This window comes from Oryctolagus cuniculus, chromosome 5, assembly GCF_051225735.1.
Source record: "Oryctolagus cuniculus isolate XC-2025 breed Fujian yellow rabbit chromosome 5, ASM5122573v1, whole genome shotgun sequence".
NCBI lineage: Eukaryota > Metazoa > Chordata > Mammalia > Lagomorpha > Leporidae > Oryctolagus > Oryctolagus cuniculus.
Window position 1 is genome coordinate 78,630,143 of NC_142871.1, and position 15,189 is coordinate 78,645,331.

The following is a 15,189-nucleotide window of genomic DNA, read 5'->3' on the forward strand; positions in this document are numbered from 1 at the left end:
CCAGAGCAAGAAAAAACTTTATTCTTTAGTTCTTACACTTAGAAAATAATCCTGCACTAATGGTGTTGTTATAATTTCTAATTAACATCTTAGTTGTTTTTCCTTCTCTCTTCTGTGATCAAAGATGTTTCAATCACACTCATAAAATGGTTTCCATCTCATTCATATGCTTATTCATATTACTATGTTAAAGATCCTTTAATCTAAATGTGGTGTGAAGCTGTCCACCTGTATAGTGTAACTGAGAATTCTCTTAAGCAAGAAAGCTCATGAAATATGTCTCCTTACGGATATAGCCAGAGCCACATTGCCTTATACAAAGAATATGCCACATCATTCACATTGACTGAATGCTATGAAAAGTTTACTAAATTGTGCCAGTGAACTAACCATTGGTGTGATGGTAATGCCAAATGCACAGTTCTGCAGGGCAAATGAAGCGTCTGCATTCTTCCGCTCTATAAACATGTGTTAACCTCTTATTTGCTGGATGTTGTGCTTGGTGCCAGGAATCCATGGATACATATACTATTATCTCCACCCCTGAGGAGTTCATAGTGAGCTGGAAGAGACACATGTAAAGAGATGATTATGATAGTGTTAATGCCAGAATTTTGGCTATGTTGTGCAAAATAAAACTGTTCTTCCATGTAGTTATATGAGGTCAGGAAATATGGAGGAAGTAAAACTTTGGAATGTTTCTTGAAGATAAGTTACTCATTTTTTTAAAAAGAGCTAAACTATATGAAACGTCTTCAAAAATGTCAAGGAAAATGCAAATTATGAAAAAACTGGGCATGGATTTCAGGATTTTTAGCACCAGAAAAAGCATTTCTTTTTATTCCATTTTTTGACAAACCTTTTGAAATGTTCTGATATAAGGCGTCACTTTACATATGTAACATACTTATTTGTCTAAAAAGTTTATCTAAAAGTATAATCAAATGATAATCTACTAGTACTTTCATTGACTTTTTTGCAAAATTATATGGATACAAAGTTAGGATGTAGTTGAGCTGTGTAAGACTATTTGTTGATGTGGTGATAAAAATTAGTAAGGAACCATGTTTCTATTATTTGGGAGCAGAAATTATTGGAATCCAGCCACGTAATTCTTACTAATTTTCTACTTGACAACTATGTTTCTGTGTTGTGAGTAGGTGTGTAGGAGAGTTTGAGTGTAAGTTTATGTGTGTATGTGTATATGTGTATTCATGTATCCTTCGTGTGGGGTATTTTTTTTTTTTGTAGCTGGTTGCCTTAATAACAACAACAACAAAGAAGAAATGAGCTCAACAGCATCATTTTTGTAAGGGTTCATCCTGCCTGTTATTTTCTTTTGTGTCTAAAAATTAAGTATTGAAGTGACTCTCCTGATTGTCCTGATGCATCTTTTTAAAATGTCATGCTTCAGGGTAAACTGATTTCTTTATGATCTCCAGAAAATTTTCCACTGACATAACAGAAATGATTATTTATCTCCCCACATGTTCAAACTGCCTTAAACTGCTTTAGGCTTATTTGCTTCACAAGACTTAGTATTGATCCACATTTTATAACAGACTAAATAAGGGAAACTTAGTCTTTACAAATGCTTAGAAAGATTGCTTTAGTTGATTGTTTTGCTTTTATCATTTTTGAAATAATTATAGAAAAATGATGATGAAAAGCCAATGTCTTAGACTGTTTTGAATGAAAGGGCTGTTCTTTAAGAAATTAAAATGAATTTATTTTATTTTTGGCTTGGGATTTTTGCAAGATATTTTTACACAAATATACAGATTATAGCAAATGAGTGTGGGTGGAAAAACAATTATCAATAAGTCACCTAATCCTTTGGATTGAACAGAAAACATTTACTTTATTAAATATAACACATACTTCTTGCTGAGTTGAAGTTTTATGAACTTGAAGTAACCTTCTGCTTTAGAATATTCTATATTGCCAGATCCACCATTAGCCTCCTTGAAAAAGAAGCCAATAACTGCCACAAATAGCTTTCCAGTTTAAATATAATTGGTCAATAATATGTCCCTACACACATTTCCTGCGTGTCTACCTGTGCCGAGTAGTTTTCTCACTTCACATTGATGAAACACTACAGCTTTGGCAGGAAAGGTGACTTTACAGACTATATTCACCATGGAAATGGGGTATAATTAGTTCGTTGTAAACGATACAATTAAGTTACAATGATTATAATTTATGTAAGTTCCTATGAAATACCAAAAATTTAATTAGCTTATACTCATAATGAACTAATTATTCATACCACTTGAAGCTTGTGATCAAAAAGATAATGTAGTATTTAGAGATCATCATTTTCATTTTTTTAGCAGATAGACTTTTTGGATCATTGCCTGCATATTGACAGATATACAGGACACAAGCAATAAGTATTTGAGCAAACAATGAATCCTTTGACTATATTTGTTTAATGATTTATTTGCGTTTCTCTTTTATATACACATCTGGTAATGGGGAAATGACCCAAAGGCTATCAAGGGGAAAAAAAAAAAAACTAGAGTGGTATGAAAACTGCATTTTGAAAGGGCAGGCCTTTGAAGCAGTGGTTAAAAAACCATCAGGGATGCCACACCCACATCAGATACCAGGGTTTGAGTCCTGGCTGTGCTCCTTACTCCAGCATTCCTGCTAATCCAAACCATGGGAGCCAGTAGGTGAAGTCATGAGCAGCTGGGTCCTGGACACTCACATGTGTGACCTAGATTGAGTTCCTGGTTCCAGGCTTCCCAGTTTCTGATTGGCTTATTCCCAGCCCCTGTCGTTGCCAGCCTTTGGGGGAGAGAGGTGGTGAACCAATGCATAAGAGATTTATCTCACTCTCTCCTTTTCAAATAAATAACATTTTAAACTGCATGGAAGTCAACAACTAAAATTACTCAGAGTATTCAACTAGCTGTTGAGTTTATTCTATGGGCAGCACTGCCCTAAATTTGTCACTTGAACTATTTACTCTAATCCACAAACATCCGTGTGGTAGTTTCACTATTATTTTCTCTATTTTAAATATAGGAAAACAAGACAGGGAAATCAAGCAAATACACGAAAGTCAAACAGCAAGTAAATGTCACAGAATAAGCCAAACTTATCATGTATATAAAAGAAAAGCCATACTGTCTATTTTAGGATTGTTGAAGTGAGAATTTATGTGATGAAATTTACAATGTCTGTCACTCAAAATACAAAATTTGTCTTTTGATGAAAGTTGCTTCAAAAATAGTTATGTAAAAACAAAAGTGCTCGTCCAAATGGGAATTTTCACTTATATTTTAGACTTTTGTTTTCTGTATGTTGAGCCTGCATCGTCTGACCTTTCTCAGTATGTTTTCATGAGAATGAATAATAAATCTAAATTTGTGAGACTATTATATTATAATGAGTATCAGAGCATGTTTGAAAATATAGTTGAAAGAGGCATAAATGCTATGATAAATTTTATCTCCTGCCTAAAATCTTCCTCATACAAATTCATTTTTATGAACCTTCTTTATTGAAACTTTTTGTTCATAATGACATGATTTTAAGGAGGCCTTTTATTAGAATAAAATAATTGTTTGTCATAAATACGCCATACTTTTAGGTTACTACCAATAAGTAGGATGTTTAAATTTGCTAAACTAATTTTCCTTTGTTTCACTATTTTTAGTTCATGAGAATTCCATAAAAATATTGCTTAGCTATAGTCTTGAATTAGAATTATGTTATTTTAGTTCTTTTCCCGTGGTGTTGCTAAATCTTGGGATTTAATAGTTAGCTTTTTGTTTTTGTCCATAGGTTGAACTCTCAAAGTAGACCTGTAAGGAAAATAGTGAGATCCAGAACGGCTAGCGTTTATATCTGTTTTAAATCATTCCTTTCACAGGAGTTGGGCTTTTCTTTTTTTTTTTTTTTTGTAATTTACATAATTTAAAAATTCCATTTCTGAATCCTTATCCACAAAATGAATGTGCACATCTCTGGGAACACAGAGTTTGACAATGATGGCACAACAAGGATTGAGATGAATAGCTTAGGTGTAGGGATTCCTGAGCTAGTGGCAAAGACTGTCAGAGATGCCATATAGATGCTGCAGATGAGGACCAGCCTTATAAGAACCTACTGTTCACACTGTAGCTGAAGCACCATTGAGCGACCAAGTAGTTGTGTTGAATGTGTTTGGCTTCAATGAGGGTAGTGGAGATATACATATATATATATATATATATGATTATTTATTATTATTTAAGTTAAAATAATAATAAGTAGTTTAATAGCTAGATAATTGATTACTGTGTTATTGTTACAGCACTCATTTGCAGATAGAAATGTAGAACTAGTGGGTGTGTCTGTAACACTGGTTAATTACAAGGAAATTGAAAAATGAAATCCCTTGTCAAGCGAGAGTGCACCAAATATGCTAGTACTGGTGCAGTGGATTTGAACACAGGTCTTTTGAGTTAAAAATCCAGTTCTGTTTTTTTTTTTTTTTAATTTGTGTTTTATTTGACAAATAGGGTTAGACAGTGAGAGAGAGAGAGACAGAGAGAAAGGTCTTCCTTCCGTTGGTTCACTCCCCAAATGGACACTACAGCCAGAGCTGCTCAGATCCGAAACCAGGAGCCAGGTGCCTCTTCCTGGTTTCCCATGTGGGTGCAGGGCCCAAGCACTTCGGTCATCCTCCACTGCCCTCCTGGGCCACAGCAGAGAGCTGGACTGGAAGCAGAGCAACCGGGGCTAGAACCCAGTGCAAAATCCAATTCTCTTTTTTACATGTTACCTTTTAAACTGATCTTAATATTTGAAAAGTAGAATAAGTAAGAAAACAAAAAAAATCTGAATATTCTAACAACATTGCTTCAGAATCATGCTGTTATTTTGTTTTAGTTCCAGTTGCCAATAACATTCTTAACATATTCTAAACTGATAATTTAATTTGAAGTGCATTTTCATAATATTGATTTGATTTTACATTATAAACCTTAAAAAAAACCTTAAAAACTTATTTCTGAGCTGGTGCTGTGGCTTAGCAGGTAAAGCCGCTGCCTGCAGTGCCGGCATCCCCTATGGGTGTCGGTTCGAGTCCCAGCTGCTCCACTTCCAATCCAGTTCTCTGCTATCTCCTGGGAAAACAGTAGAAGATGGCTCAAGTCCTTGAGCCCCTGCACCCACGGGGGAGACCCAGAAGGAGCTCCTGGCTTCAGATCCACACAAGTCCGGCTGTTGCAGCCAACTAGGGAGTGAACCATCAGATGGAAGGAAGACGTCTCTCTTTCTCTCTCTGCCTTTCCTCTCTCTGTGTAACTCTGACTTTCAAATAAGTAAATATTTTAAACAAAAGTTATTTCATCTGTTTCTTTTCCACTATATATTATTAATAAAATATTTAGTACTCAATCAAATAATACATAATAATTATACATACATATAAGTACTATGCTATGAAATAAATTTGTCTTATTTTACAAATATCCAAATTATTTTCAGACACTTTAGTACCTGCTATCATAAATATTATGTTCTACTTGGAATATTTTTTAAACTCTTACAAGTTAGTTGCAGTGTAATATGAATGGTGCTTCACAATTGTAATATATTCATTACATCATGTTTTTCGTTTTTTTATTATCCCTCCCTGCCCACTGTTCATTCTCAATGTGAAAACTCACAGAATATCAGTGACAGGAGGTCTGGGTTTCAGGCAGACTTCTGTAATTATTCCCACTGAGGCACTGTCAATAGGATGAAAATACAGATTCTGAATCTGTCCATCCTAGATGAGGTCAGCACTTGAAGCAGTGGGAATACTATTTCTACAAGCTTTGTTTTCCCCTTTGCCTTATAGAAGCATAGATATTAATATAACACAAATATTTGAAAGCTCCTATGGAAACAGACTGGCTTTTCTTGAATTAAGTAAAATGTCCATCTGCAATCAATAAAATAAGGACATTCATTAGAGCCCCTAACTATGTATGGATGTATATTCTACAATAATATTAAAGTCCAGAAAGTTTCAATTACAGAACAATCCACTTATAGTTCATAATTAATAAACTCTTTGCAGCTGCATAACTGTGGCCGGAAACATCTGCAAAGCTTCATATTTTACACACAGACACATATAATTCCTTCAGAAAAAGTTCAATTGTGCTTAAAATCACAGGTCTGGAAAGGGAATAAAACCTGAGGAAGCCGAATTTTGTTGTATTCAGTTAACACATGGGGGAAGAGGAGGGAGTATGCGAAGGAAGGCAACCCTTGTCTGGCAATTTCATGTGGGTGAAAAGTAAAAATGGTTAAAGTCTATTCCAATGTTCAGTCATAGCTCACTTTTTTACATACTGCATCAAAAATCTTCCCTTTAATAAGCTTGGTATTAATAACAATTTCTTTAAGTTAAAATGCTACTTCTCAGATAAACTATTATTTGTGAAACTCTTAAATGCACACACCAAATTAACAAATGGGTAAAAACAATATTTGATTTTTAATATTGTTAATAATTTAATTTCTTATAACAAAATGAAACCATGTAAAATAGATGAATACAAGTTGTATGTGTTAGGGAGGAAATTTAATATAGAAAGATAAGGTTTGCTAGTTTTCTTAATCTGACTACTTAAATGTTTAGGTTACATTATTAGTTGATTCTTTTGTAACACACTTATTGAGATAAAATTCACATACTGTACAGCTCACTCGTTAAAGTATACACTCAGTGGGTTTTAATGTAGTCATAGAGTTTACAACCATCACTGCAAATATTGTCATCATCCCCCAAACAATTTCCTCATCCCTTAATACTCACTTGCCATTTCTGCTCACCATCTACTGATCTACTTATGTCCCTATAGTTTTGCCTATTATGGAGTCTTCCAATAGCACACTTTCAAGGTTAATCTATATTATTATACTGTGTGTCAATATTTAATTCCTTTAGATGGGTAAATAATATTGCATTGCATTTACTCATTAATTAGTTGATGGACAATTGATTGTTTCCATGTTTTTGGCTACTATGGATGACCATATTATGAATGTACAAGTTTTTATGTGGATGTTTCCATTTCTCTTTGCCATACACCAGAAAGTGGAATTTTGGAGCTTCTGGTAATGATATTTAACCTCTTGGGAAGGGTCAGATTTTTTTTGTCAAAGTGGCTTGTCCCATTTTACATTTTCACCAGCAGTTTAAGGAAGCTCTAATTCCTCTATATTCTCTTACACCTGTAATTTCTTTTCAATTATTGGTGTCTTACAGGATGTGAGAGATATTTCTTTGTAATTTCATTTTATTCGTGGCTAGTGATGTTGAGCATCTTGTTGTTGTTGCTCTTATTTGTTTAAGAGGCTGAGACAGACTGAAACAGACAGGCAGAGAGCTCCATACATAGATTCACTCCCCAACTGCCCTCAGAGGTCCCTGACTGCATACAAACCTCTCCTGTGGGTGGCAGGAACACAGTCGCACACACCACCACTACTGTCCCCTGAGGTATGAGTAGCTGGAAGCTGGAGTCAGGAGCCAGAGATGGGTATGAAACATAGCTACTCCAATATGGAATGCAGGCTTCTTAATCACTATGCTAAATACTTGCTCCCTTTTGTATATCTTCTATGGAGAAACATTTATTCATATTCTTAGCCTACTTTTGATTGGTTAATAATGATTTTAATTTTCATTCTTCTAAAGCTGTAATTTATTAAATTTCTACATATTATCTCATTTTTTCTCATCAGTCATACAGTGGATATATTTTATTACCAGACATTTTTAAAGCTTTGATAGTCTGAAATGAAAGATGGACCTTCCAAGGTGTTGGTGCTGAGTACCTGGATAATTTTTTAAATATGGAAACATCCAACCTCTATTAATGATTCAATTGTGGTAGAGTCAGGACGTTTGTGTTGTCTCCTCTACTGTACAGCCCTGAAGCTAAAATGTGGATAATCAGTAACTGAATGTCTGGGATGATGTCATATATATTTGGGACAGAGTTGGAACTTAAAATTTTCAAAACAATTAGCCCATAAAGATTTGGAAATTGGGGCCAGTATTGAGGCTCAGCAGATTAAGCCACCAAATGCAAAGCCTGCATCCTAAATTGGAGCGCTGGTTAGACTCTCTGCTGTTCCATTTTTAATCCAACTCCCTGGTAATGTATCTATGAAGGCAGGAGAAAATGGCCCAAGTCCTTGGGCCCCTGCCACCCACATGAGAGACTCCGATGGAGTTCTAGTCTCTTGGCTTCAGCCTGGGGCAAACCTGGCTGTTACAGCCATTTGGGGAATGCACCAGCAGATGGAAGATCTCTTTCTCCCTGTCTCTTCCTCTCTCTTAACTCTGCCTTTCAAAAATAAATAAATACATTTTCTAAAATGCACATTTCAGAAGACTTTTCTCACTGCAAAGAACTATAGAATTTTATGGATTTAATAGAGCAACACGACTGTGGGAATAGGTTCCATAGAAATGTAATCAGATAGGATTACCTTCAAAGTTACCCCTATAGGTCATAAACCTACAGAACTATGGCAAGACTGGGTATCTGTACTCTATTCAGAAGGAAGAGGTATCACATTTAACCTAATTATTTGGCCTAAAGAGGAGTGGAAATTTGTCTGTAGGTCATTTAATAACCTTTAGGATTTGTGTGTGTGTGTGTGTGTGTGTGTGTGTTTATCTGTATGGGAGAATAGAGTTATTTTGCCAGTGCTCTGATTGTTCCATTGACTGAGTTATACAAGTTAGACACAGAGGCCTGATATCTAATTCCTTAAACACTTTACATCCATTGAAGATACTTCTGGAATATGTGATTGCTTAAAGAGTTTAGTAGGAAATCAGAAAACAACATTTTAACAGCAGATCTCTTGTACTTTTAAATTTGGACTCTGAATTTTAGTGCAGTGTTATTATTATTAAGTAGTTAATATATAAAAGGAAACCTCTATTGCATTTTGTGTTTTTTTTGTTAAGGAATCTATCCCACATATTATTTGAATCAAGTTTTGTGTGTTGACAATTTGTTCTTATTTTATTTTTATTTATTTGAAAGACACAGTTACAGAAAGAGGTAGAGGGACAGAGAGAGAGAAACAGAAAGAGAGAGAGAGAGAGAGAGAGAGAGAGAGAGAAAGGTCTTCCATCCGCTGGTTTACTCCCCAAATGGCCGCAACAGCTGGAGCTGAGCGATCCAAAGTCAGGAGCCGGGAGCTTCTTTCAGGTCTCCCATGTAGGTGCAGGGGCCCAAGGACTTGGGCCATCTTCTACTGCTTTCCCAGACCACAGCAGAGAATTGGATCAGAACAAGTGCAGACAGGACTAAAACCAGTGCCCATATGGGATGTCAGCACCTCATGCCTGAGGATTTAACCCATTGTGCCACAGCTCTGGCCCTTATACATAGAGTTTTAAGAGCATAATGAAACTTTCCATCCTGCCATGCCTCTCACACTTAGTCCCATCAAATCTCCTCCCTTTTTATTTAGTGATTTTAATTTCAAAGAACAGTTTGAGCAAAAATTCACTTACCGTATGAAATCTGACAAGATTATTGTTGTTGGCTCTAGAATAATGAATTTATGCTATTTTATTCATTAAGTCCCTAAGGATTGAAAGAACAATCAATAGATTCAATCCTAGGCTTTTGTGGCAATGGTTCAAAATAGTATTATTAAAATAATAGATAAAGACAGGCCGGCGCTGCGGCTCACTTGGCTAATCCTCTGCCTGCGGCGCCAGCCCCTGGGGTTCTAGTCCTGGTCCGGGCGCAGGATTCTGTCCTGGTCGCTTCTCTTCCTGTCCAGCTCTCTGCTGCGGCCAGGGAGTGCAGTGAAGGATGGCCCAAGTGCTTGGGTCCTGCACCCCATGGGAGACCAGGAGAAGCACCTGGCTCTTGGCTTCGGATCAGCGCGGTGTGCTGGCCGCAGCGCGCCGGCCACAGCGGCCATTGGAGGGTGAACCAACGGAATAAAGGAAGACCTTTCTCTCTGTCTCTCTCTCTCTCACTGTCCACTCCTCCTGTAAAAAAAACAAATAGATAAGGAGTGCTCTCATCAATAGAGCTAAACACTTGCAAAACAATATTCATTTAAAAACAAAAACATCAAAATATTGGAAATTAAAATAGTATGTTTATTATTGTAATGAACTTTACCATGGTGCACATTTTATGCCCATTGAAATTTTCTTTGAGTTAAAGTACTATTGAATAAATTGAGATATTAAACAAAGGAGGAAAAGTAAAACTGCTGTTGCACCATTCCTAGAAAGTTTTTCTTGCATACTTCACAGTTATGTACAAAGGGAACTTATCTTTGAAATTTCAGAAGGCATTTACTTCTCAAGACATTTGACTTTCTGGAAAAACGGCTACATTTATAAGAAAAGATAAATTGCCTAGATTTCCATGTGGCTTATTTGGGAATAGTTGAAAGTTCTTATGTCTTATGTGTATGTCAGATTTGGCAATTCACCCCAGTTTATCACAATGAGCATTTCACTCTAGCAATTTCATGTATATCTTATCACAATTTCTAGTTTTAAGAGCATCTGTTAACTTCCTTCCTAAGCTAAAACCTGCCCAACTGCTCATTGTTATCCTAAGAGGTAAAGTTTTTGTCTTCACATGTTCTTGGCTTTACTCTTAACACCATTGCTCCAAAGATCTTCTACTTATTTTTAATAACACTAAATTGATAGTTTCCTTGGAGGTTAAGTGAAAACTGGTTTGTTATAACTTATAATTTGCAATATTAACTGAGCTAAGACAAAATATTACTTCAAAGAAAAAATGTTAAGACTTTTATGACCATATTTTTCCGGTATTGCCACTATCTATTTAATGATAGCTGTACATTTACTCTGTAATTTTGTAGGTTTCATCAGTGCCAAAATTCATGGTGAGATTGAGAATGCCTATTTAATATATCTTCCTAAAGTGTGCTAGGATATTATTTCATAGTTTTCTAAATTAAAGTAATAGCTTTAAATTGGGAAAAGAATATTATAATAGAAGATAATAGACATCCATTGAAAATTAATATTTATAGTTGCTAAAGCCCTTAAGACCCATTAAGCAAGTGCCCAACTTTAGCTCATTCAGCAGTAAAGTCTGTTGGACTAGCATATGGGTGTCAGTGGTCCTGTGTTCTAAATCTGGTTTTGTCCTAGACAAACAGAATAATTTGAAGAATCCAGGTTATGTTGCTTCAAATCTGTTTTCCCATCTGTTAAAATGATAATAAAAGTTAATGTAATTTCAAATCTGGGTGTTGAAGTTTTAGTTTTTTCTATATTAAACATCAAATATTTTCTAAGAGTCATGTAAGCTGAGCAAGAAGATATGCTCTGCCTTAATTGTGAGAAAAATGGGAAAAAGCATTTGTTTAGAAACTTTTGTATGTGACGGGAGAATGGGAATTCTGAGATTTCATTAGTAGGCACTATTTTGCTGCCTAGTAATTGTGGAAGGCTTCCCTAGTAAATGTCAAATTATGTTTTGACTGTGGTCCCTCATCTCCTTGGTGTGTTACCTCCTATCATACACACAAAATGTAATCAAACACTTGTGTCAGCACACACCTTTCCTCTGACTGCCTCTATCTGCTTATCTTTCCTCCTCCCTCCCTCCCTCCCTCCCTCCCTTCTTCCCTTCCTTCCTTCCATTTCATTCTTTCTACTTCTTTGGGCTTCAATTCTTTAATCTGCAGATTGTGTTGTCTCTGTTTCATGGGCTGTTATCTCTGATATTTGAATTTCATTATACATAAGGCAAGATGTATTGAAAGTTTAAAGAAAGGATTTTAATTGTGAGAAATCTAAACTAAATTATTCATGCTACCAGTTAGCCATTTTTTTTTTTTTTTTTTTTGACAGGCAGAGTGGACAGTGAGAGAGAGAGACAGAGAGAGAAAGGTCTTCCTTTGCCGTTGGTTCACCCTCCAATGGCCGCCGCTGCAGCCGGCGCACCGCGCTGATCCGATGGCAGGAGCCAGGATCCAGGTGCTTTTTCCTGGTCTCCCATGGGGTGCAGGGCCCAAGCACCTGGGCCATCCTCCACTGCACTCCCTGGCCATAGCAGAGAGCTGGCCTGGAAGAGGGGTAACCGGGACAGAATCCGGCGCCCCGACCGGGACTAGAACCCGGTGTGCCGGCGCCGCAAGGTGGAGGATTAGCCTATTGAGCCACGGCGCCGGCCAGTTAGCCATTTTTCTATGTGGCAAGATCATATCTTTAGAAATGTTTTAAAGTGTTATATTTTTGTTATTTTTCAATCAATCTTTGTTTTTGCTGTGTACTTTACATTGCTAATAACCATTGCTGAGAACATGTGAGGATGCTTTCTGCTTCTCTGACTATCATGTTTATGACTGTGTTCGTTTTGTATGAACTGAGACGTCAACTCAGGGTGACTTCTGAGACAACATTGGATCCTATATTTACAATGACTGGGTTGTATTTCTGTACAGGTTTCAGTCTGTTTATCACCAGGTATCTAACATTCCTTTAATTGTTTCTTAGTTATATAGAATATCTTACATAAAACAGTCTTAGATTCTTGAAGTCCAAGAAGTGATTTTGTGCTCTGAAATACAGCATAATTATGCATTAAATATTCAACATATGAACAAAATAAAGAATGATTCAATTTTTTTTCTGGAGACCAAGGCATTCTCAGTAGGATAGGTATATTCCCACTTCTCACTCCCCAAGAATGAAGATGTAATTAATTTTCTGAATCATGCTCAATAACAGAATATTAAACAAACCTGCAAATAATAAATTAATGCTAAAATTTGTGTAAAATCTTCACTAGCTTTTCTTTGCAGATATGATTTGTTAATCTCATTAAATTTAAATGTAACTAGTACTTAAATAAATATATACATTTAATAAGCAGGGAGTATACATAGATTTTTCAGTATATTTAATATATAATACTGTTGATTAATTGAAAAAATAATTGGAATAGTTATAAATTAACTTGGTAAAATTTAATTGAAAATAAAGAGATGAAATTTTCTGTGGTATTAGATGGTGCTTGGTTACCTGTTTTACTAGCAAAATCTAAGTGACTTAAAGTTATTTCATTAGAAGGTAAGAGAGATTCTCTTTATATGTCAGTTCATTGCTGAGAGATGTGGCTGTGTTAATGTGACTGAACACTTAACCTCTCTCAACATAGGAGAAACAAGGCAATAACTATTTACAGTGGACAGCTTTCCCCTTGTTTTTGATGGGGCAGTCCTCTCCGTTTTAGAGGATTTCATTATTTTTAGTAACGAAGATGTTCCTTTAGTGGGAGGTGGCCTGCCTTAAAACTTATATTGATTGAAATTATATTTTGAAGTTTCCTGAAAATCTGGGAGCATATGTTTATGTTGTTATTACTAGTCTAATTATTAAAATTATACAAATATTTTTACACATGAATCAAATTAAAACATAAAACTTTAAATTTATATTAGATCAAAAAGATAACTTTGAAGTATGCTGCTGCAAACAAGTTGTGTTGAAATCAAAGCTAAATTGGAATTAAATATCTCAAATAAATATCCTAAGATTTTATCTAAATGAATTATGCTAGTGATTAGTTGGGGACCCTATGCTTTGAAATGATGCTGATTGTGTGTGGAAGTGTGCTATATCATTTTTTAAAGAAATTATTTTGTTTTAAATGTACTCTTTAAGTTGGATTATTGACATACATAAGAGAAATATTTTATTATGAAGGGCTTGTTATAAAATAAATTTAATTTTTTAGTAAATATTACTAATTTTTTTTTTAAAAAAAGGCTGTTTTGTCTCATCTTCCCATTCGTACTTTGTTTTTTCATACCCAGCTTGTGGCCGTGGGTTCTACAAATCTTCCTCACAAGATCTTCAGTGCTCTCGTTGTCCAACTCACAGTTTTTCTGATAAAGAAGGTTCCTCAAGATGTGAATGTGAAGATGGGTATTATAGGGCTCCATCTGACCCGCCTTATGTTGCGTGCACAAGTAAGTTCATACTACCAGAGTAAAGAAGGACTCTTAGATCCTTCTACCCATTTTAGTATTGTGACATCATTAAACTAGATGTATTCAAATATTCTTGTTTATTATTAAATAGATTTATTTTTTCATAAACTGATAAGGTTATGACAACAAAATAAAATAGGTACCTTCAGTTAAAATTTTGTGTATGAATTTTAACATTTTCCAAATGTATTTAACAAATCATAAAATTAAAATTTAATAAAATCTAACATGGATGTGAAATGTGATTAAAATTAATGCTTTCTGAATTACAATTCCATCACTAAATAGAGCAAATATCACATCTTGGTACTTCAATTAATGAATCTTTGAGACTAAATGCAAAGCCAATTCCAGACATTACTGTGAATTGTTCTTGAGTACATTAAGAATGAATAAATGTATTCTCTGTTACATGGTAGAAAGGAGAACTATTTTTAGACAACTGCACAACTGTTTTTTTAGGTGTATTAACCGTTCTTTTTTAATTGCTTGGAAGAAAAATAGCTAAAGACTGTGGCAAAAGTACAAAGACAGTTGTTATCCTGTTTTCATTTTGACATACTACATGGAAAATAAATAAAGTCTTTTGCCAAGTGAATTCAAGGAGGCTTTTATACGGCTTTTCTAGTAAAGGTAATGAAATGTTTATGTGAAAGAAAGCATTTCAGCTAGTTTTCTCTTTGGTAATGGAGCCACTAGCTTAGTGCTCCACACAGATCATTTTATTCATTTGTTTTGTGAAGGTATTTTTCTACTTTTGTTTATTTCTCTATTTTTGGTTTCCAAAGGGCCTCCATCTGCACCACAGAACCTCATTTTTAACATCAACCAAACCACAGTAAGTTTGGAATGGAGTCCTCCTGCAGACAATGGGGGAAGAAACGATGTCACCTATAGAATTTTATGTAAAAGATGCAGTTGGGAACAAGGTGAATGTGTTCCCTGTGGGAGTAACATTGGATACATGCCCCAGCAGACTGGATTAGAGGATAACTATGTCACAGTCATGGACCTGCTAGCCCATGCTAATTATACTTTTGAAGTTGAAGCTGTAAATGGAGTTTCTGACTTAAGCCGATCCCAGAGGCTCTTTGCTGCCGTCAGTATCACCACTGGTCAAGCAGGTACGTTTTGTGTTTGCCTTCACTGAATAAATGATGT

At 35.4% G+C, this 15,189-nt stretch overlaps 1 protein-coding gene across 6 annotated transcripts in view; it reads left to right on the forward strand.

Annotated features, from left to right (window-relative positions):
• Window positions 1-15,189, forward strand: part of EPHA7 (EPH receptor A7) — a 194,550-nt gene that overhangs the window by 48,732 nt on the left and 130,629 nt on the right. For all 6 annotated transcript variants that reach the window (XM_008263222.5, XM_002714589.6, XM_008263223.5 and 3 more), the window contains exons 4-5: window positions 13,852-14,007; window positions 14,817-15,152. In XM_008263222.5, coding sequence (XP_008261444.1) covers window positions 13,852-14,007; window positions 14,817-15,152 — 492 coding nt within the window. The remainder of the gene's footprint in view (window positions 1-13,851; window positions 14,008-14,816; window positions 15,153-15,189) is intronic.